Source organism: Pithys albifrons, chromosome Z (genome assembly GCF_047495875.1).
Source record: "Pithys albifrons albifrons isolate INPA30051 chromosome Z, PitAlb_v1, whole genome shotgun sequence".
NCBI classification, from domain to species: domain Eukaryota; kingdom Metazoa; phylum Chordata; class Aves; order Passeriformes; family Thamnophilidae; genus Pithys; species Pithys albifrons.
Genome location: NC_092497.1, coordinates 71,688,731 through 71,711,229, shown reverse-complemented (window position 1 = coordinate 71,711,229; position 22,499 = coordinate 71,688,731). Strand labels below are relative to the sequence as shown.

General features: G+C 37.6%; 1 protein-coding gene across 2 annotated transcripts in view; it reads left to right on the top strand.

Annotated features, from left to right (window-relative positions):
- Nucleotides 1–11: 11 nt before the first annotated feature.
- SLC24A2 (solute carrier family 24 member 2) overlaps nucleotides 12–22,499 on the top strand; it is a 109,759-nt gene continuing 87,271 nt past the window's right edge. For both annotated transcript variants that reach the window (XM_071580444.1, XM_071580443.1), the window contains exons 1-2: nucleotides 12–107; nucleotides 1,957–3,026. In XM_071580444.1, the coding sequence (XP_071436545.1) occupies nucleotides 2,097–3,026 (930 nt within the window). In that variant the 5' untranslated portion in view covers nucleotides 12–107; nucleotides 1,957–2,096. The remainder of the gene's footprint in view (nucleotides 108–1,956; nucleotides 3,027–22,499) is intronic.

The window sequence follows — 22,499 nt, the reverse complement described above, 5'->3', positions numbered from 1 at the left end:
GTGTCGCGAGGGGCCGTGGAGGGATCGCCTGTCCCTGTGCCATCCCGGCTTGTTCCTGCGCCCCTGCCCATCGCTCGGGGCCGGCGCGCAGCGCAGCGCAGCTCCAGGTGAGCGCTGCCGGTGTGCGGGCGGGGGTTGGACTGCGGCGGTGCCGCGGACTCCCAGCCGCAAATTCCCGCCTCCATGGGCGGTACCGGCTGCCGAGGGGTGACTCGTACCCCGAGCCGCCCGGTCGGTGCCTCCCGGGCTCTCCGTGTTTGGGGCTGGACTCGCTACCCTTTTGGAGGGGGGAAAAGTTTGTGCGGCGCGGCGCAGAGCGGCGCGAAGTTGCGCTGAGTTAGGCGAGGCTCTGCGGCATCTCCGCGGGGGGACGGGGGAGGAGGCGGGGCGGCGGGGGACTGCGCGGCACTCCACGGAGAGCTCGGGTCCTCGGTCTCGGGAGTGGTCTGTATGGGCTCCACCGTGCAGGTTCCGGGGCAGGAGGCAGCCCAAGCGCTCTTCCCGTACCCCGATCGGCTGATGGTCAGGGGAGAGCGATCATCGGCCCGTCGCCGCCGACTGCGCACGGCAGCGGTGGTGCCGTTCTCGTACCTTTCCTGCTTAATGTTTTTGTGGCACTCTATTCAGTAGTAACTTTGAGGTGGAAAATAAAATATCTTCGCTGTGGTGATGTATCTTGCGCATGGAGTATATCTCATGACATCTTAGGATGGAAACTGTCTGAAAAAATGAGTAGAAACTGCAAGTTACTTAACTTTTATGGAAATAGCTGCATGTAATAGCTGTAATCCTACGTTTGAGAATACAAAATCAATATTCTACTGATTAATAGATTGTTCAGTATTCAACTGTTGCTACAAAAGACTTGAATAAGAGACGTAACAAAGTATTTTTTGGTACTACTAATAAAGACTAGTAAACAGTCTGCTTTAGAGAATATATTATATTTTGACTCATTTAAAAATCAACCTCCTGTTCTTGATGCATATGTAACTAATTTCTACATTACAAATATTCTTCAAATTCTGTAATCAAAGCACCTGTTATTGTTTAGAGGGTTTTTTCTGTTTTAGAAGTGCTTTTGGTCCAATATGCTTATCTCTGGCATACGTGAACAGTCATTCTTGCATAATTTATCACCATTTCATTTGTTGCAGGGTCAACTCTTTTGTAAATTTAAACTATTTTATTAAGGATCTGTAAGAGGACAACTTTTAAAAGGTACCACAAAGGTATTCTTAGTAACGTCCTATATTTATAGCTGAATGTTGGACATAAACCAAATCAAAACCAGGGGTGACTGAAAATTTTGCCTTGGCTCATCCATGCTAATGTCCAAGGTCTGATCAGAAGCAAGTTGAGTTCTCTCTGTAAACCTGAGTCAATTTTTCAGAGGAGCTAAAGAAACTCCATTTCTATCCTGTTCCAATAGCATAGGTGTTCTACCTACATGTCAATGGTTGTTGCTCTCTACATGCGTAACATTTCAATTAATGGTGCCTCAGCTGCCTAAAGATCTAATGAGATGCTTGTTAGCACTTTTGATTGTTTATTTCAGACGTTATTGCCCCTGCATGTGGGATTTGGACATTACAAGATCATAGTAGAAAGTAATTACAGAAGGTATCCGTTAAAATAGTAGTTTCTTCATTGTCATGCAACATCTGTGGACAGTTTCTGGTTTCTACTAGGATTTTTATTTTTTGTCAGTAACTGAGGAGGGCAGTGGCTCATAGGCATATTAGAGGCATACAATGATCAGAGTATTCATAGACTGTTATCCACAGGATTAGTGCTTAAACAAACACATTGCTGCGTCTTGTGGGATGAGACAGGGCTCTCTGTTACAATTAGTAATATTCTGCTTTAAACTTTAAATTTTACTCAGTCTGTAAAATGCTTTTAGAAACTTCTAATCACATGATGTTTCACTAATATTATCTATGTCCTTTTAAGATGAATGAAGAAAATACATCCTGTGAAGAGTAAAAGTACTTGATTGTGAGAAGACTAAAAGCACTTCTAACTTCAAAGCTGGAAAAAAGTATGAAGGAACAGCCCATCTGAGTCCCTTAGCACCTCACACAGAAGACAAAATGGCTCTTCAGAAAACTGTTGCTGGTGTCTTGGAGGAGCGGTGTTTTGAGGAACCGGTGTTCGGTTGCAGGTGGCACCAGAATGTTCGGAAAAAACTGAGACTGATACGAATTGTAGGGCTTCTTGTCAGTGTAGTTGCCATTAGTACTTTCTCACTTTCAATGAGTGCCTTTTTCAAGATGGAACCACATAGCATGGCACTGATCAGCAGCCTGGATAGCCAAAAGCTGGTGCGTGGGCAACAAAGAACTCTGTTGGATTTCACAGAACAGAATGAAAATGGCACTCCAGACCCACATGCTTCTATGAAATATGAAGCTGGGCATGACAATGAAACAGATGATCATGCAAAGGGAGAGTACCCCACGGACCTTTTCTCTCTTGAAGAGAGAAGACAGGGAGCAGTGATCCTCCATATAATTGGAATGATTTACATGTTTATAGCCTTAGCCATAGTCTGTGATGAGTTCTTTGTTCCTTCCTTGACTGTCATCACTGAAAAACTGGCCATTTCTGATGATGTGGCAGGGGCAACCTTCATGGCTGCTGGTGGGTCAGCCCCAGAACTCTTCACTTCCTTAATAGGAGTGTTTATATCCCACAGCAATGTCGGCATTGGTACAATAGTGGGATCTGCCGTATTCAATATTCTGTTTGTTATTGGAATGTGTGCTTTATTTTCTAAGGAGATCTTGAACCTTACTTGGTGGCCACTCTTTCGAGATATGTCCTTTTACATCATTGACTTGGTCTTGCTAATCATCTTTTTTCTGGATAACTTGATAATGTGGTGGGAAAGCGTAACACTCCTGACAGCATATTTTTTCTATGTGACTTTCATGAAGTTCAATGTTCAAGTAGAAGAGTGGGTGAAGAAATTTTTAAACAGGAACAAGGTTGAGAAGGTAACGGCAGATGCTGAAGGAAAGGTTGGTCAATTTTTTATTGAATTATATGTAATAATGTCCTTGTAAGTGCTGAGCCCTTCTGTATTGTAAGGATCCTAATATAGTACTGTAAGCAATATAAAAAAACTTCCATGTCTTGCTCAAATGTCTTTTAGTTTAATCAAAACCAATAGGATAGAAAATAAAAAGCAAGGATAGCCTTCTAGTGAATCAATAGCTTTTAGCTCCAGAATGATTCTGATCACACAGAAAGAAAGAAAGAAAAAAAATACCTGCAAAAAGACATAAACCTTTACTCAGCATTTTGGCATATTTATGAGATCTGAAATATAGCTACCCTAAGCTTTAGGATTAAGTGGTAACAGTATCTGAGGAGGATCTTGTGATAAAATTTGACTTTTTAAAGGCTTTTAATTCACTTTATTCCTCAAAAAAGGGCAAATTACTTAGAACAGTATACAAAGGTATTTTTATAAATGTTTTTCATCTACTGATGCTAATAATACAATAATATCTTCCTGTTGTAATTAGTGGCAATTACATGAAAAAATATCTGAAAAAAACTGACCACAGTGACAAAATTCATAGATTCTCTGTTTAAGGAGGATGGTTTCCCATTTACGGTATTTGCAACTATGCAGACTCATTTTTGTCCTCAAGTAGAGAATGAAATTTATGCACGGAGGGCTCAGTGGGTCTTCAATCTTCAACAGCTCTCTTCTTAAAGAAGGCGATATTTAGGGGACCTAAGAAGCTGAACCCATAAATGCTTATATATGTAGCAGTATTTTAATTGGATACTTAATTCTGAAATTGAACTCCCTGTTTTTATGTGATATTGGGGTTATTCATCACATAAGGTTATTACGCAGTAATTATTCAAAGTATCAGAGAGCTAGCTGTTCACTGTTTCGTTTCTTTTGTTTAACAGTCTGGCAGGAAGGGTTTGGAATAGACACAATCCACTGATATAAATGCATAGGCATATGAGCAGGAGGAGACAGACAGACCACATATAACTATAGAGAGGCTACCTTTTTGTGACTCACATAAGCCTATATGACTAACTTTGAAGAGAGAGATGGGTATTTTAGCAGTTATGGCAGGTGCATTTAGTTTTAGGGCAAGCCACAGAACAAGTCCACCAAAATTAAAATCCAAAAATTCTCATTTATTTCTTTTGTTTTCTTACCAGGCTTAACAGCTGTACACCTACTTATAACATTATTTTTGCCTTTTTGTTCTGTTCTTTTTCCAAAATTAGCTCACCTTCGTCTTTCTCAAAATGCATAATTGGGATTTTATAAGTAAATTAAAAGAAAGGTCAGCGCCAACAAAGAGCCCTAATTAGCAAAGGGCTCTTTAACTATGTTAGTTGTTTTATAAATAATTTAAGATTTCATGGTGCATTATAAGTACTTTGAAAGTTTGTGCTAAATTTATGTAATGATAAACAGACTATGGTATATGAAGCAACCATTTAATGCACTTTCATTTGTCTGTAAACTGGACAGAAAACATAAATCTATAACTGGTCTTAAACAATTATCAGTATGAAAAGCAACTGCCTTGTGTTGTCCAGGCTATGGGGTGAGATAGGGTAGCTACATACCAGAGTAAGAACTCAATTACTGTGAACTGAACAGAAGAATAAATCATTTGCAAGCCATTTTGAGCATTACTTATATTTAAAATACTATGGATGCACTTGATGTTTAAAAAATACCTTTAGGACTGCTCATGTATTGTTTTGTATTTTAACTAATTAGATTTTTTTCATACTATAGGGACACAATTTCAAATAAGGATGAAAAAAATCAGAAGACTGGCTACTTTTTCTAAAAACACAAGTTTTGCATTGTATGTTTCATTGAAATATTTTTCCTGAATTAACTTAAAGTTAATTAAAGTGCTAAAATAATGTATTTCATAATTCATTGAGGGGTAAAAGGAGATGAAAGATGCTCTAGTTTTTGTTGCAATTAACTAATACATATTTTCTGCTTCCTGGGCAAAACAGCTTCTGAAAGTGTCTGGCCATTTTTATCTCTACGATCCATGCTGTAAAGACATATTTTTGAATATTCCACTGACACTTTGAAATTATAAGTCATTATGAATTATTTTGTTCTTCAATAAAACAGCATTTAGCAAGATGAATGAACTGATTTTGTCATAGCAAGGATGTTACAGATTATGTTGTTTGGAAAGAATCCCTCTGAAGTTCTGTGTTCATTTATTTATTATTATTATACAATTGTTTTTCTTTCTTTTAAATTAAAAACAAACAAACAAAACCAAAAGAAAGAAACACACAAGGAAGAAAAACTATTATATAGTTTTATGTAGTCCTAAGCCCGATAGAGTTGCCTAGGATATTTATCTTAAAAGTTACTGTTTAAAGCAAAGGATAAAATGTTTTTATAGTCTGAGGTCTGGTGCCTAGTACAACAGAATGGGTGTTTATTTCCTAAACATTGAGGATTATAAGTATCACAGAAGTGATAATATTGAATAGTAGTGGCAAAGGATACTTCGATTCTACAGTGTTAGCTGTTAGCTTAGATTGCTCCAAGTCATCAAAAGTGTGCTTTGTCAATGCAAAAGAAAATTGTATATAATCCAGTTAGGATACTGAACACTGAACTTGGAGTCTCAGTGTTTTTTGATGGAAGGTTTTTCACTCTCTTTCCCCCCATTAGGGCAGAGAATTGATAGGCAGCTCTCTGGAAAGGGTGGGTTAGTGTGTCTTGGAATAATTTTATTTCAGGAGTGTATAGAAATTCTTTCCTCTAGCCAACACTCCCTCCTCCTATCTGTTGTTGATTCTGCTGCTGCCAAATTGGCAAGTGTTCTGCTAAAAAAACTTGTGGGTTGTATTTATCTTTAAGACTGTTGTAATCTGAAAGCAGCTCAAGAAATTTGAGAAGTCTAAATAAGGCATCATAAAGCTGGATAGTTGAAGGGTTAGGTGGCTTATTAGCAAACAAGTATCAAAGAGTAAAAATCTGATCAGATGAAAAACCTCTTGAGTACTAAAATGTGTTTTTATGTTGAGTACTTCTGTTATCATTTGTCTTGAAGAAAGTTTTGCATTTTCAAGAAGGACAGTATTTCTCATGAGAAAAGGTCATAGATTTGAAATGATTTTTTTACTTAGATGTATTCATCAGGTTGCTAGAATGCATATGTATCCCTACAGAAGCTTTTTAGATTTCTTTTCCCATTTTTAAGAATTAAAGCATGTTTTTTTGCACAAGAAAAGTGTGACTATTTGAACGTAACTAGTTTTTTGATCGTATTTTCTTTAATGTGTTGATTACTTGTACAACTGTGAACACAGACAGAATATTCTATATGAATGTCATTGTGATCACTATTTTCTTTCACAAGCTTTCAAATAAATACAGTCTGTATTATTAAAGGGTCCAGGTTGAGAAAATCTGGTACCTTGAATTTTTGGTACAATTTTGTGACACCAATGAAAATAGACTGCAAGCTTTTTGCATTTAGAGTTCATAGGGTGAATTGGCAAGGTCCTGTTTGAGTGGTGGATAAAAACATGGAAGTGTTGAAGTGTGAATAGGCCCATGTAACCATCAAGGAAGCCTGATCGCAGTCTCATACTAAAAAACTTCAGAGATCACTGTGAAAACGATGCAAAAAAGGAGGATAAATGAAAATAAAAACCAGATGGTTTTTAAGTTCTACAATGTAGGATGGCATATGGCATATGCAGATCAAGATGAGTCCCTGACAAGTGACACTGAGCCCTGTGAGTTGTCCTGAGTGGGTCCTACAGTAGGTAGTGCCATCCCATGGCCGGGTAGCTCCAGAAATCTCTTCCAGCCTAACTTATTCTGTGGCATGATTTTTAGATTTTATGTAGCTATCCTGCAAAGAACAGATATTTTACGACTGAGGTGGAAATTATTATATTAATTTGACATCTTCCTCAGCTAAATGAAGATGTTTAAAAACAGAAGCCTGAAATTGAGTATAATAGACAGGAAGAGGAAAATGGAAAAAGCTGATGTACAAAGTGACATTCTGCTAAAGTTTTAGTCTTTTCTTCATAATCTCTACTGGTGAAGATATGTTGAATATATTATATTGCAGTAAAACATCATGTGAAACTACACTTCAGCTGTTAAGTACTTTCTTTAATGTAGCATGAAGATTATTGTAGAAATGCTTGAATGTGACCATTCAGTAAATACCTCAAAACAGTTCTGTTTGGCAACTAGGAGAACAGAATGTGGGTGGCACAGGACTATTGTGTAATGGCATCTGTTTCACTGATAGTTCAATTTTTGATAAATAGCTTATGGCACATACAAGACAGTTTTTCTACATTTGCAGAGAACTGCATTTGGAAAATGAGCTATTTTTACTAACAAGGCATAGTTATTATTTTATTGCCAATTTTGTTGTCTTAAGAAACTTGAATAGATAGTGTGTGATATTTTAAGATCCACATTGATCTTAAGTGTTGCCCTGTTGTACTTAATGGCGGTATTTGCATTCTAAAAGAAGGCTTATTAACAGTATTTTTAGATAGTTCTCTGCTCAGTGACTGTATTAGCACTACATATGCACAGTCACTGTTACAATGTGTAACCTAATATGTGTTCATTCAAGGAAAAACACAAATTATGGATGTGTCCAGGAAAAACTGAAATGCCAAAACAGTTCTTTTTCAGGGCTTCTTAATGTTGAATCCACAGTAACTGTTCTTTTGCTATGAAAAAAAGATCTTTTTTTATTCATCATGTTCATAGTGTTTCATGTTCTTAGGAAGATCAGAGTCTTATACTACAGACATTTCACAGCTGGTCTAATTGTGGAAGTACGTGTGTGAATGTAGAGCTATATATCTGTATCTTGCAAGATAGTTGCATTGTTTGAACTACGTGTTTGGAATGAGCATCACCACTGTCATTGTCCTGTCTTTTGTTTTCATAAAAGTCTGGTTTTGTGCCACATTTTATCTGCTTTTATTATCTCAAAACCTTTCAAGCTACTTCTGTGTTAACTCCAGTAGCAGTAACTGTTAATTTGTCATGGATTTTTGTCGTTGTTTCCATTTAGACTCTTAATTGACATAACCAAAGTCTGGCACTTTATATATGCAACTGTTAGTATAGTGAAATGTATACTGTTCTTAGTTTCTTTTAGCACCTCTCAGTAATTTATTGACTACAAGGCTATGATTACAGTTTTCACTACTGGAGCCCTTGGTTTTATACTGTTGGTAGTGAACAAAAAGTGATGGCATGCAAATATAGTGTAGATGAAATGCTTTTAAATTATGGCCTTCCACTAAGATTCATTAGGCAGCCCTTATTAATTATGCTGGTAAAAGGAAGGCTAAAACTGTGCCACCTTTAATTAATAGCGAGGGGACAATATATCCATCAATATATTACAAAAAATAAAAAAGAAGTCAGATGATAGTTCTTAAGAGTCTGCACAAACCCAGCTATATTGACAATTGTTCAGTGTGCTGTATTTCAGAACTCCAGGCATGATTAAAGTTGTTGTGCCAGAAGCTGTACAAGGAGAGAGGAATATGCAGTCCCAAAGCCTGGAGACTTGATAAATGTTTTTCCTTCTGTCATCTAAATCTTGGATACTTCAGTCCAGATCCTCAATGCAATATGGGAACTACAGGAGATTGTAGCTGGAATTTCAATCCCCAAATCAGTATACCAGACCTCAAAATATCTGTCCGCATTGGGGTGCTTAATTTTTGAAGGGGTTTTACTTTAAACCAGAAAAAAACAGAGATGATATTCAGATGCCATTGTTTTGCTTCCAGGCTTGTTCAGAAATGCCAGAGCTACGTGCAGCAGCATGGTACTGATTTTCCATCTGATCCATACTCCTCTTTCCCACAAGGTTGTTCGCCAGATTTACCTCACAGATGAATATTTAACAAAATCCAGTGGCCTTTACAAGCTCTTCAGATTTTGGTAGAGTGCTCAACTTTTAAGCCATTACATACAGATCCTCCACATTCACTGCTCACTTTAAGTGGTGCCACACTCATCACGTAATAGTTTTGAGTGGCAAGGCACAGCTAACTGCTTTTTTTTCTTGTCTTGTTTTAAAAGGCAGTAGTTAGCCTTCCACAATATGTGTTTTAAAGTGCGTGTATGGGTTGTGGGTGGTGGAAGCTGCCCTAGAGCAGTGCTTTTTGCAATGTTGAGGGTGCCACACTTACAGTGATACTCTGGGCACTGCTGACTTTAGTGTGACCTTGGCCTTTTTGAGTGGGGACACTCCCTAGGCAGCCAGCACTGCACTACCATGGCCACAGGCCAAATATTGGATTTGGTGAAGTGCTTTTTCCCTGCTGGTGATCTGGAGGTTTCTTGGTTTTATTAACAGGAGTCAGTTTTTCACTGACAGCTGTAGAGGTGAGAAAACAGGTTCTTTTGTGTCCTTTCTCCTCTGAATTTTTTCCCAAGAATTCATGGATTCTGCTTTGGCAACTGTAGAGTAAGATGGTAACAAATCTGATTTTTTTACTCAGTAATGGATAGTACATTCACATCAAAGAAAGTTCTACAACAAAAGCAATATAGAAGTGGAAGTCAGGAAAGTTCTTAAAAAGAAGGTATATGCCCATGTCATCTTTAAAAGATCTTCATGGGCTGAATATTTTGAGTGTTTTATTCATGAGGTATAAAACAGATGGGAAGGTGTATTTGATACGAGCATAAATAAACAACTGTAACTCCTATAACATCTAAGACATCTCCTATCTATCTAGCAACCTCTTTTGCTATTTATAAAATAAACTTCAATACAAAGAATAATACTACCCAGTTTCTCCACAGACATTTACCAAGTTTTGACTAACCTTCAAACTATGGTCTGTGTGACACTACAGATGTAGAATAAAGAATGTTGTTCCCTTCGCCTTAACCTAGAGTACCATATTCCATCATATTTCAGCCAGCCATTATTTAAATATCACTCTTTATTATTTATCATTTGACATAATGGCTGGTTCCAGTAATCTGTGCAGCAGTAAGTGTGTTATTGGCACCAACTAGAGATTCAAATTCTTTCTTGGCACTGACAACTTTTTTAGAACCTACAATGACAAAATAGAGCAAACACTGGATAATTGTAGTGAATTTATTATGCACAGATATGCATCATAAGAGGTTATATAGGTGGTTTGAAAAAAGAAAGGTTACTGGGTTTGTGATTTTTTTTTTTTTACTTTAAACCCCCTCATTAAGTACTTACCCTGAAAATCCCTATCTTCCTTTATCAGTCCAAACCAAATATCTTAGTAATACTTAGCTGTGGATTTCAAAATTCTGGAAATTTAGGCTGTCAAATGAAACTCCTTTTTATAGAATTCTCTTGATGCCATATTGTTCTAAGATAAGCACAAATGTTTTAACTATTCATTTTCTTCCTAAAGTATTGAGATTATAATCTGGTCTCCATTCAACTAGGTGCTTAGACAACTGTATGAAATCACAGTTCCTTTCCTTATGGTAAAAAAAAGATAAATACCAAAGTACCTGGTAAGAAGAATATGATTTATCATGTATATAATTTTATTTACATTGATATATGCTTCCCCTTCTATATAGTTAGCATATCATGAGTCTTTTCCTCCTCATCCAAGCTGTGACTGAGTTGCTGATCATTTATTAAACATAGATGCCCATGAAATAATTTAAAGAAATAGTTTATTTCTCCATATGATCTAGCAATAGATCTTTGCAAGTGTTACTCAATGGTACATCTGGCAGAAAGCAGCATCTTTTTCTAAAACAGGACCTAAGTCAACAATAAGTTGCTCTGATTTGCTTTTGGGCAAAACAAGCAGGTCAGATGGCATGGGTTTAGTTTGGTTTTATGGTAAATTTGTCTGGGTGAAGTTCTTGCAGTTGTATTGTTAAGTGCAGGTCAGTGTCAAAGGCGAACTGAAATCCTAAGTTAGAGCAGCCTTAGGGCATACTTTTGGCAAACAAATTACATCTGGCAGAAAATAAATTGTAGCACATTACCACATATTTCATTATTTTCCAGGTAACAGCCTGTGTCTTTGAGGAAATGCAGTTGTTATTTGCTGTCATTGGTGGTTTGTTGGTTTATGTGTGTTCTTATCTGAAAAAAAGGAGATTAAAATAAATGCAGTATTGGAAAAACAGCCATTGCCTTGCTAGTGTTAGAACTGAGCCTCAGGTCTTGGGAGAGCAATTTTATGTGTTGATCATGTATTTGTTTCTGCAGCAGCTGGAAGGTTCAGAGCTCATGTTGCCTCCAAAGCAGCTGTATCTATCACTATAACTACTGCTCTGCCTTAACCAACATTGGCTCACTTGGAGTGATCTTACTGTCTGTGTCAGATAAAATTTCATCAGGGCAGTTCAAAGAACAGTTACTGCTCAGTTACTGTGTTTTGCATCATTCAATTACTATTCCACTGTCCTCTATATTATGATTTACATGAATAGCTATAAATAGCTATGTTCTTGGGTGACTTTCTTTAAGGTGAGCATGCAAGAATAGGCTTAAAGGTGTGTTGTGCAATGATATTAAAACTGCTATGAAGTCCTACACTTAAAGGATTAATAGATTGGTGCCAAATATTTTCTTGTTTGAGGAAGAATAAAGAGAGCAGGGTATTTGTACTACAAACAACACTGACAAATTAATCAAAATTTTTTCTCAGGAATTAATCCTGCTTTATCACCTCTTAACTGCTTAATGCTGTGAGTCTAGTGTAAAGTCAGCAGTAATGCCAGTGACATTTATTACATAACGAACTAGTGTAAACTCTTCACCCTCTCACATTGCTGTAAAACAGCTCTAGTGGATATGGAGCACTAAGGAAAAGACATGTCTGCTGTCACAGCCTGTGTTGGGTGACCTTCAGGGCATCATTTTGAGACCTGCCCAGTTATGTAGACTTTTACCCAAGGGAGAAAGTTGAAGTTTGCAGGGTTTGTAATGCTAGAGGATGAGCACTGCTTTGGGGATTAATCAGATGTTCATTTTGCTGTGTTTGGTTTTTTGTTTTTGTTTTCTTTTTGTGCTGGAAGCTTTTATCGAATACTAATTAAAGTCCTTTTGTTGCTACCATGCACAATCATGAAGTTATTATTGAGCTAAACTTTATGACAATAAAGTATTTGAGTGGAAAAAACCCAGATTTTTCAGCTCCAAGAATTTCTTTGTTAGAAATAATTCATATTATTACTTACACATTTTCAAAGCAGTCATCTGAAGTAATTTGAAAGCATCATGCTGTCTAGCAGCTAATTTTGTTTCCACATATGTTTACTTAAATGTTCCTATTTTTCTGATTATTCTTAAGTGTATTTTGTTTACTACATTTGCTTTTAATTTAGACCATTTCTGGTAGAAACATGTTCTGTTTGAATATTGGGTGGATTTTTAAATGCTGCAGTGATATAAATAATTATTAAATACACCCCCAAGTTTGGGTAAAGAAGTGGTTATTATTTCCTCTCTATATTGAAAATCTTGAATCCCTGTTAAGTTCTCCAGTTCTGAATGAGACTTTTTGGAAGCAGGCACAGCAATCCTCCAGATCCAATGCTCTCCAGAAGTCACAGATAGAATATCTGAGTGTCCTCTCAAAACCAGTGGCAAAATTCCTTAAAAATTTAGTCAGAGAATGATCATGGACTGCATTTTTGGAGGAATATTGCCATTGTTTTTTGTGTTCAGTTTCTGAAATAAAATCACTACTTGCTGCCACTCAGAATCCTTCTCTAACACATTATAATGAAGTGGTTTTGTAACCTTTTGATTGTCTCATTCTCAGTCTGACCTGGAACCATTTGCCATTTGTATGTGTGTGCATGTATGCACACATAATTTTCAGTTTGAAAAGGTAAATGAGAAACAGTGCAGATTGTAGGATGGTAATTGGCATGCTTTCTACACTGTTTCACCTGTCTCCTGCCTAGTGACCCATTCCCATAAGGCTTACTCAAATATTTGAAGTTTCTGAGCATCACATTTCTCATAGATCTTTTCCAGATTAGGTATTCGGAGAAAAATGTCTGTGTTTTCTCCTTAAATTTGGACTCCTTCCAAGCAAAAAATCATTCCTGCCTGAGGCCAAGGACATGAAGTACTGAGCTATTGACATATTCTATTGTACCTTAATATATCATATTAGTAATGCCCTATCCTGTATCTCTACAGGGATGGAAACAGGACGTCTGTATCACTGTAGCTAGATGATTTCTTGCCTTCCAGTAAGGTAATCAGGGCTTGATTCTACCATGGGAATGGTCCAGAGTGCTATTCTTTACTACATGACATTTCATGCAGAGAAAACTCCATTTCTTATTCAGATGAAAGGCCAGCAACTGGAATTTGTTACATAAACAAGAAACTGCAGTAATCTGGGACATGAATGTAAAGTATAACCTTCTTCACTTAAATTTACCCAGAAAGTGTAAGTCTTTTTAAGCAAAGGATTAGAAATGTTGCCAAACCCATTCCCTAATTATTTTGCAATATATTAGTATATACTTTTGCAAATATATTAGTAATTATTTACAAATATCAGTATTGAAAATCATTACTTTAGAATATATTATTGAATTATTTGGATAACTTCCTAAGTCCATTTTTTGCTTGCAAGCAATGCCATAAGGGTATTTAGGATGTAATATAGAGTATATATATTTAGCATTTTAAAAAAAGGATGCAGCTTCTTCTTTTTAGCACCATGGGAAATAAATGTATTTTAAAAAATACCAATAGGCTCAGTAACATGCATGGACTGAATTGCAGACTCATGCCTTAGCTTTGGATTTAAGGGTCGAGATGTCATTCTCTCTTTCATTTAATCGTCTTAGAAACCTGTGGCTTTCAAGCCTTCTAGAACATTGTACAGTGTGCTGTAGGAAAGGTTTATTTCTGTTTGCTTGATTGGATTACTGTGTGCAAGAAAAAAAAAAGGTTAGCATATTGATGGTAAAATGGTCTTGAGGCAAGGCAAGAACATGTGGCATCTGAAAGAAACGTGGTCAGGTTTCCTGGAAACAAACCAGATATCATACATGAGGCTGTCATTTAGTGGCATGCTATTTTTGAAGCATCTTGGTAAGCATAATCTTTTTGCAAAAGTTTTAAATGGTAGTAAATCTTCCTATTAAGGTTCTTCCCATCATTAATGTTATTGCCCCTCCTTAAAATATTAGGAGGAATAGTAGGGAAAAAAACTTGAACAAACCTGTAGATGTAGATTTTTATAATTTCAATAATTATACCACTCTTTTGTGAGGAAGAGGACTACTCTGAATAAAGGTAATTCTGAAGTGGATGGTAAGTTTTGCTGTGGATTTTGATGAAAGTGAAATTAACTCAAAAGTCAGGACATGGAGAATTATGATCTTGCTGCTTCTCTGATCTGCCACTGCATAATTCCAAACCTATGAGCTGGTCTCATTCCATATTAAATCACCCCTAGCAAGCAAAGAAAACAATTTCTTTGCTTTGTAGAAGCAAAACAGGCATTATCAGTTTTCAGTGCCTTTGGTCTCAAACTGGAAAAGAGCACTCAGTTTCATAGCCTGATCTGCCCTGTTGTGTGCTTGGTTTTTCTATTATTGGTAAATATGAAAGCCATTATTGTACAGTGGGACCACAATAGTATTTTCTCAGATACATCACTCCCTGAAACCACTGCTGCCTTTTTTGTTTTTAAGGGATCTATCTCTTAAGGGTAATAGTGGGTATGTGTAAAGTCAGTTAATTACTTTATAAAATGTAGGAAAAGCTATTGCTCTGCAATTTATTAATTAGTACAAATTTTTATGAGTGATGGCACATTTTTATGAGTGATGCAGTGGAAAACTTTACTTTAGTCATCCGGTGAAAAATTACTATGAAAAAATGAAAAGACTAATTTTAAGATTTAGTTGATCTGCATTCAAAATTGCCAATGAAAAGCTCAAGATGTAGACAATTGCAGAATCCAGCCTTTAGTCCCAGATTCATTTGGCTTAGCTGTGCTGCCTGACCTATGAATACAGCCTCCTTGGGTTACTTTAGTGATCACTACAGAGAAATGCGTTTTTTATCACATCACAGATTCACTGAGGCTGGAAAAGACACTTAAAATAATCTAGTCTATGTGCTAAACTAACATTGCCAGCTCCACCACTAAACCATGTCCCTAAGTGCCACATCTACACAGATTTTGAATACTTCCAAGGTTGGTGACTAAACCACTTTCCAGGAACCTTGTTCCCATGTCTGACCACTCTTTCAATGAAGAAAGTTTTATTAATGTTGTATTTGAACCTTCCCTGGTGCAACTTGAGGCCATTTCCTTATGTTCTATCCCCTGTTACCTAGGAGAAGAGACCAACCCCCGCCTGGCTGCAGCCTCCTTTCAGGTAGTTGCAGAGGGTGGTAATGTGCCTCCTGAGCCTCCTTTTCTCCAGTTAAACAACTCCAGTTCCTTCAGCCTTTCCTCATAACTCTTGTGCTCCAGACCTTTCACCAGCTCCATTGCCCTTCTGTGGAATTGCTCCAGCACTTCAATGTCTGTCCTGTACTGAGTGAGGGGCCTAGAACTGAACATGGGATTTGAGGTGTGGCCTCACCAGTGCCCCGTACATGAGGATAATCGCTTGTGCCATCCAGCTGGCTATGCTATTGCTGATAAAGTCCAGGGTGCCGCTGGCTGCGGTTGCAGCCTGGGCACACTGCTAGGTCATGTTCAACCAGCTATTGACCAATACTTCACCAACAGATCTTTATTGTAAAGATTAATCCTCTCATGACGTGAAACTGGGCAAAATTAATCTGGGCTATCACCTACAGCAATAGGCTGGTAAAATCTGAAAAGCCATCTCCCGTGCTTTTATTGCAATACCCTGAGTACTTAACCAAGTGTTGCCTTTTCTAACACCTAGAATGACATTAGGTTGTGTGAGGTTCACAACCTGATGTCATTTTGTGCAGGGTCACCTTTAAGATAGAGGTAATTAAAAGTTACTGGTTTTCTATGCCAGCAAGCAAAATAAAATGCTTATTTAAGTGTTAATCTAGTCTATGAACTTTTCATTTGCTTCCTTTCTGTTCAGCTCAGTATGTATGTATCACATGCGGTTCCAAAGAGGTACATGAGGCAAATAAGCTATTAAGTGAGGCTTACTGTTATTTATAGAAAAGTCACCAGCACTGCAGCCACAGACACCATTAACATACATGATTCCTTACAGATTTTTCTGGATTATCCTTTAAATAAGATGAGGTATAATTCTAACTTTCACAGAATTACAATATTGGTTAACTACTTAACCCATTCTTTAATTAATTAAATTTTCACTAACCTTCCTTGTGCATGACTGAGTGTTTTCAATGAGTGATTTCATTTGTATAGAGCTCCTAAAATAACAAGGAAACTCCTGCTAGAATTCTGTAATTCCAGTTTCCAATGAAAAAGGAGCAATTAATTATGAAAATTCAGATTACATTGTTCTTACCCCATCTGCTTTTAACTGTTTTTGGATGTTTGTTCTTCATAATTAAATGGTAATTACTGTTTTGAAATATTTCACAACACAGTGAGGGAATAGAGCCTGCTGTAAGGAAGCATGTGTACACACAGGCCTTAAAAAAAGGGAATTAGTTTGCAGTCATGGCTCATGCAGACTTGTGTGTTGACTTGGGGTGAGTAATTTATTTCATGATGTCTCAGATCTCCTCAAACTTGTAAAATCTTACGCCTACCTTATTCATTTGTGAAAAAAAATCCAAAACCTTAATATCCTTGGAAGTCACTTCATTAAAGTAATCAATGATACAACACTTAAGCATAGCGAGAAGATGATGGCATTTCACTCACTAAATGTAGAACATCATCTGTTTCTTCCTGTTTCAGTGGTTCTGGCCATCACCCTTTTTTGACATCATCCATGAATTGTCAAAATAATGATTTTCATGTCATTGTGTATCAATATAAGGGTAAAGGAATGAAGCATAGGGGTAGGAAATTGGTAATGAGAAATGTGTGCTTTTTAAGAGGCAAAATTCCTTCCATTAATGATTTGATGCCACATCTCATTGTTATGCCCATGTTACTTCATGTTAACGACTGATTTTGTACCAAAGATACCACTGCCTGCCTATTTGCCAGGGAAGACCTGAAATTTACTGTGTTCCTTTTGCTGAGAACCTCTCTGAGACATGAGTACATTCTGAGTGTAGAGGATGCAGGGTGCAGAGGATTGGCCAATGCTAAGCTTCAGTCCCTGTTCTCTGACCTCTTCTAGGGCCAATGCTGGTTGCAATTTTTTCACTAAGCCTCTTACAGCAAAGGAAAGATAAGCAAAACCAGTAGGTTTTGGTCAAAGAACTGACTTACCTGATTTCCTAATGTCTAGACATTTCTGTTCTGATGTGTCGAGTTTGCCAGGTGTGTCAGAGACTGAGATTGTTGCATCACTGTTTCCTGAAGTGAGGGCCAAGAAACCCTTTCTTGCAGCCTGTGAAAGACCACATAGCAACGTACTGCCTGACAAAGAGCAGAATTTCTTCTTTCAGCTCCAGATATCAGCCAGGGATTGTGCATTGCAGGGAGCTGACCAGCTGCTTGGAGCTGGCTTTCTGTTTACAGTAGATAGGTATTGACATTGTTGGTTTTAATGACTTTTGGATAGATTCAAAGCGCTGGAAGGACTTTATGTAATTGCATCATTCTCTGCAGAAAGTGCTGACCATTACAATGTTGCTTGGCATCAAATATTGTGGAAAAGGGAAACAGGATTTTCTGACTCTTGATGACGTCCTGTACCTTGCTGACTTTTTGTATTAGAGAGGGGCTTTTTGCCCATTATTAACCCCTCTATCAAGGAAAGCTTTGATAGAAATAGCAAAGCTTTTCTAGGTTTTCTAGGCTTGAGAAAAACAGCTGTTACTGGAGGATACAGACCTATACTACAGATGCAGTGCTCCTGATGTAAGAAGCCTACTTAAGTTTATGAAATTACATGGGGTAAATATAAAGCTCAGTGTTGACTTGAACTGCTCATTTCTCTGATCAGAAATATAAATGTACTATATCTGTGTTTATGAAATTTACTTTTGGTAAAATGCAGCACCATTTTCTGTGGAAAATGCTGCTGCCTTATTTAGTCTACTTCCAAAATACAGTGCTGCTATAGACAAAGTTGTTTGCTGGATGAATTTATTCCTTGTGAAATACATAAAAGCTTAAAAAATAAATACAGGAGAAATGTTTTTCGTGTGATTGAACTGTGTGAAGTGACTTCTTGCAGTGCTTCCCCGGGCCTGTGGTGGCTGCTCTGTTGGCTTTGATTAGTGCCACTTGGGTATGAGATGTGTATGGCCAGCATGAATTCTTTAAACTGGACTTCAGGAGGAAAACTTCTGTTTGAATCATTGGTAAGATTAGAAACAGTCATGTTTCTGATGTTAGCCAGTATTTAGCAAGTTTGCTAGTGTCTCCAATGCAGCATGTATGTCAATAATACACTTGTCATGAAGTAAAACCTCTTTTATTAGTTCTTCTATCACGTGAATCCTATTCAAGATTATGAAGGGGTGACTGCATTTTGTCAGTCAGTCAGCCATGTGTGGTTCAGGACTTTTTGTGACAGTTGGACATTTCAAAGTTCCTGGACCGATTTCTTTCACTGTTTCACTAGTTATGAGTTTGTTGAAGTATAAAATATACTTAACAAAAAATGTGAAAGAAAATAGTAATTTACTGAGTCTGTTTCTTTGTCCTGTGAGTCAGGAACAAACTGATAGGCAGTTTGTATAAGCTTCCCAGAAAGCTGTATCTGAACAAAGTTAAAAAACCCTTACAACCTCATTAGCAAGTCTAAATTACTTTTCTAACAAGCTATATAATTAATCATGACAAATTAGTAGCCACAGAAATACCATTGTAAAATACACATACCAAGATTTGCTTGGGCCATTTGTAAGTGTTGTGTCAATTAGGAGTCTTGAAGCTACTATTTTTCTCATGTTGTTAAATGACAAGCTGAGGACCATGGAGAGAGGTTCAAATGTCAGCTTTCATTGTGTGCAGTACTTTTCTGATAGGTGTGCAGATGGATTATCACTGGGTCCAAGATGCATCTTAGATATTCTAGCTGTCTGGTAGTGTAATTGAGAAAAGTGTGTATTAAAAGTATGTCTAAGGGTTTTAATCTCTGTATAAAGACAGCAGAGGGTTTCTGCTTACCAAAGAGAAGAAATAAGCATAGGCAAATGTGCATGCATTCCTGCTGTGATGTGTTCCCATTACAGCTACATGCTAGTCCTTGAGCAGAGAAAGACATAAATAACAGAACAGTCTGTCCCTTCCTTCTTTTTATGTCTGTATTTAAATCTGTGGAAGAACATCTGGTTCTCAGAGGACAACTCTGGAAGAATTTTTTAAGGTTGCAGAGATTAAAACAGAGATACTACTCAATCACACTTGCCCCAAATAAATGTAATGCTACAGTAATAATGCCACCAGTTCTTCCACAATTAAAAACTTTCTGTGTGCATTAAGAGCCTGAAATCAGGATGGCCATGTATAATAGTGCCATCTGGTGACCTTTTTTCAAACTGTGGAGTGAAAATATGTGATTCAACATAAGACATCTCACTTAGAAACACAAAAAGCCTTTAGTTTCAAATTCAAACTCCTTCAAAGTTCAGAGTTATCAGAAGAGGATATTGCTTCAGTTCATTAGAGATAAATGAGAGCATGCTATTTCAGCATGGGTATAAAACACTGGAGTGTTTTGTTTGTCTAGTGATCCTGACATTGAAAAAAAGTACAATAATTTTTACATATTCTGATAGGTGTATGTGGCTTCTCATTTCAGCTGAGAGCTGCAGTACCCATTTAGTTTGATGAGGAAATCAGATTATTATTATTAAAACACTGTTTCTCCAGGAAGTTGAATGACACCTTCTGTAACAGGCCAGCCTTGATGCTTCTGATTATAGCTGGCCTGTCACGCCACTTGTCATAAGGCCCTATCTCCTGTGGGAGCAGCAGATTCTCCACACTGCTGCAAGCTGTGACTCTTAGTCTCTTGCTTGATCCTGAGCTAATGGGGCTGAGGATCCTGTTCAACTTCTCAGCTGCAAAAAGAAGCCATAAAATATAAATACAGCTTCTGCAGATGGATCGCTTGCAGGTCTCTCCGCACCTTCTGGGCCTGCTCAGAGACAGAACAACAAACCTAATCATATGTCCCGCTCAACAGGAGTTGGATAATGAAAGATGATCTTAATTTTTTTTTTCTAAATATGTTTCCTATTTTCTTCACCTTGTTTTAAAGGGGGACAGGGATAACAGAGAGACAGTTGACACCTTAAGTAAAAGAAAACTAATGCGTGTACACTGTTGTAATCGAAAACACCCTTCACCTGACTATACAGATAAGTAGTTATCCACACCTTAGGCCAGAAAGTAATAAACTCCATCACAAATCAGTGATTGTGTATATCATGTACAGCAAGTAAGTTCATGTAAAGGCCCAGATATATGCAGTTTGACTTCTGGTGACTTACCAATGTTGCAAGTATAAATGGAAATGTACAATTAAGTAAGTACTTTTAACAGGTAAGATTATACTCACTAATACTCTGGGTTTAGTTACTGGCAGTAGCAAAAAGAGGTACTGTAAGGCACACACAAACAGAAGGTTTTTGTCTGTCAAGTCCTTAAATTCTGTAAGTCAGATGCCTGTGTTACATTTTGTGAGCTTGAAAGACTAGTATCAGTTTTTAGCTTTCTTTTGTTATTGAAGGAACTTGATTGTATATTTTGCTCCTCTGAGCACAGAGAATATAAGCAAGCTTATTGAAATAAACAGCTTTCATTAAAGTCCCTCTAATGAGGTTCTGCATTTAGAATCACACCAGGGCTGAGGCTTATGCTACCTCTGGAGATTGTCCAGTCTCACCCCATCTCAGGCAGCTCAGCTACCACAGGTCACGTCAGGGCCATACCTGGTTGGATTTAGGTATCTCCAAGGAGTGAGTCTCTGCACTGGCCCTGGGAAACCTGTACCCCTGTTTGTCCACTCTCACAGTTCAAAAAGTTTTTCTTCCAAAGGTTGAAAAGAAATTTCTTGTATTTCAGTCTGTGCCATTGCTTCCTGTCATTTCCCTGGGCACTACCGAGAAGTGTCCGGCCTCTTTACACCCTCCTGTCAGGTATTTATGCACAGGTGAAAGCTATCCCTGAGCCTGGTCTGACCAGCCCCAGCTCTTTCAGCCTCTCTTCCTATGACATGATTTGGCCTGCATACTACCCTGACCACCTGGAATAGTAACAGGCAATTATTCTAGTTTCCAATGGGCAAATTCAAGAGTTCAGAGTCTTTCCTGAGACTGAAAACTGTCAGCATTTTAGGTCATTATTTTCAAGTCATTAACTGTGGGTTTTCTGAGATCACCATGAAGTTTATACAGAACACTCTTACATTTGTTTTGTATATTAGGTGAAAAGGAAGAAAGAAATTAAATTGAGTCACATGCACAGTCCCTGCATCAGAGTAGCTAATTGGGTATCAGGCAAAATTCTTGTTAGTAACCTCCAAGTCTAGTTTTTAGCCAGGGCAGTGAGTATTTGTACACTGTGTAATAAGTGTTATAAATACTCTTGTCCCAGATGAATGTTTTAGATTATACAGAAAAATTCTTCCCAATATATTTCAGCTTAAATAATTGTTGAGAAGGGGATACCTTGGGTCTGCACAGCACTAGGTTTGTGGCAAGTTGCTTTAATGTTGATCTCCTGGACTCTGTGCTGCCTATTTAAGATACCTTAGTGAAAGGAACAAAGAAATGGGTATACGGAGAGGAGAAAAAAGAACTCATTAACTGAAGGCCATGAAGAACATGACACAAGTCAAAGGAGAACTACCTGTCCTTCTGGTGCAGATGGAACATGAATGAGTAGGAAACAGGGCACTTTTCTTGTGAGGCTAAAAAGTAAGAGATATTTGCTGAAAATGCTTGAGATATGCCATTTTATAATAGCACAAACCTGTTCCTACAGATCACTTTGGTTGTCTTGCCCAAGACAGCCTCATGGCTTCCTCCTGTTGGAGAAGTCCTGAGTAGTACAGAGCTGCCAGAGGAGATTAAGTTCAGGAGAACAAAAAAGAAGGTACCCTAAAGAATCACTAATGCCAAGTTCTGGAAAGCTGGTGCACATTACATAAGTCTTTTCATCTCTCTGATTTCTGTCGGTGCAGGAGCTGGTATGAGGTATCCTTGCAAATATGCAGAAACAAATTTATTGAGACAAAACCTATTTTTATTTTATGTGTGATGATATTTTAAACCAGGCAGTCTAGTGGTAATATTTCTGAAATTTTGCTTTCTTAATCTTAGACTTATGTTTTAAAGATTGTTTATACAAGGAGAACATTTTTTAGAAGTTTTGGTATCCCTGACTTATCAGGACAGGTACATTTTCCA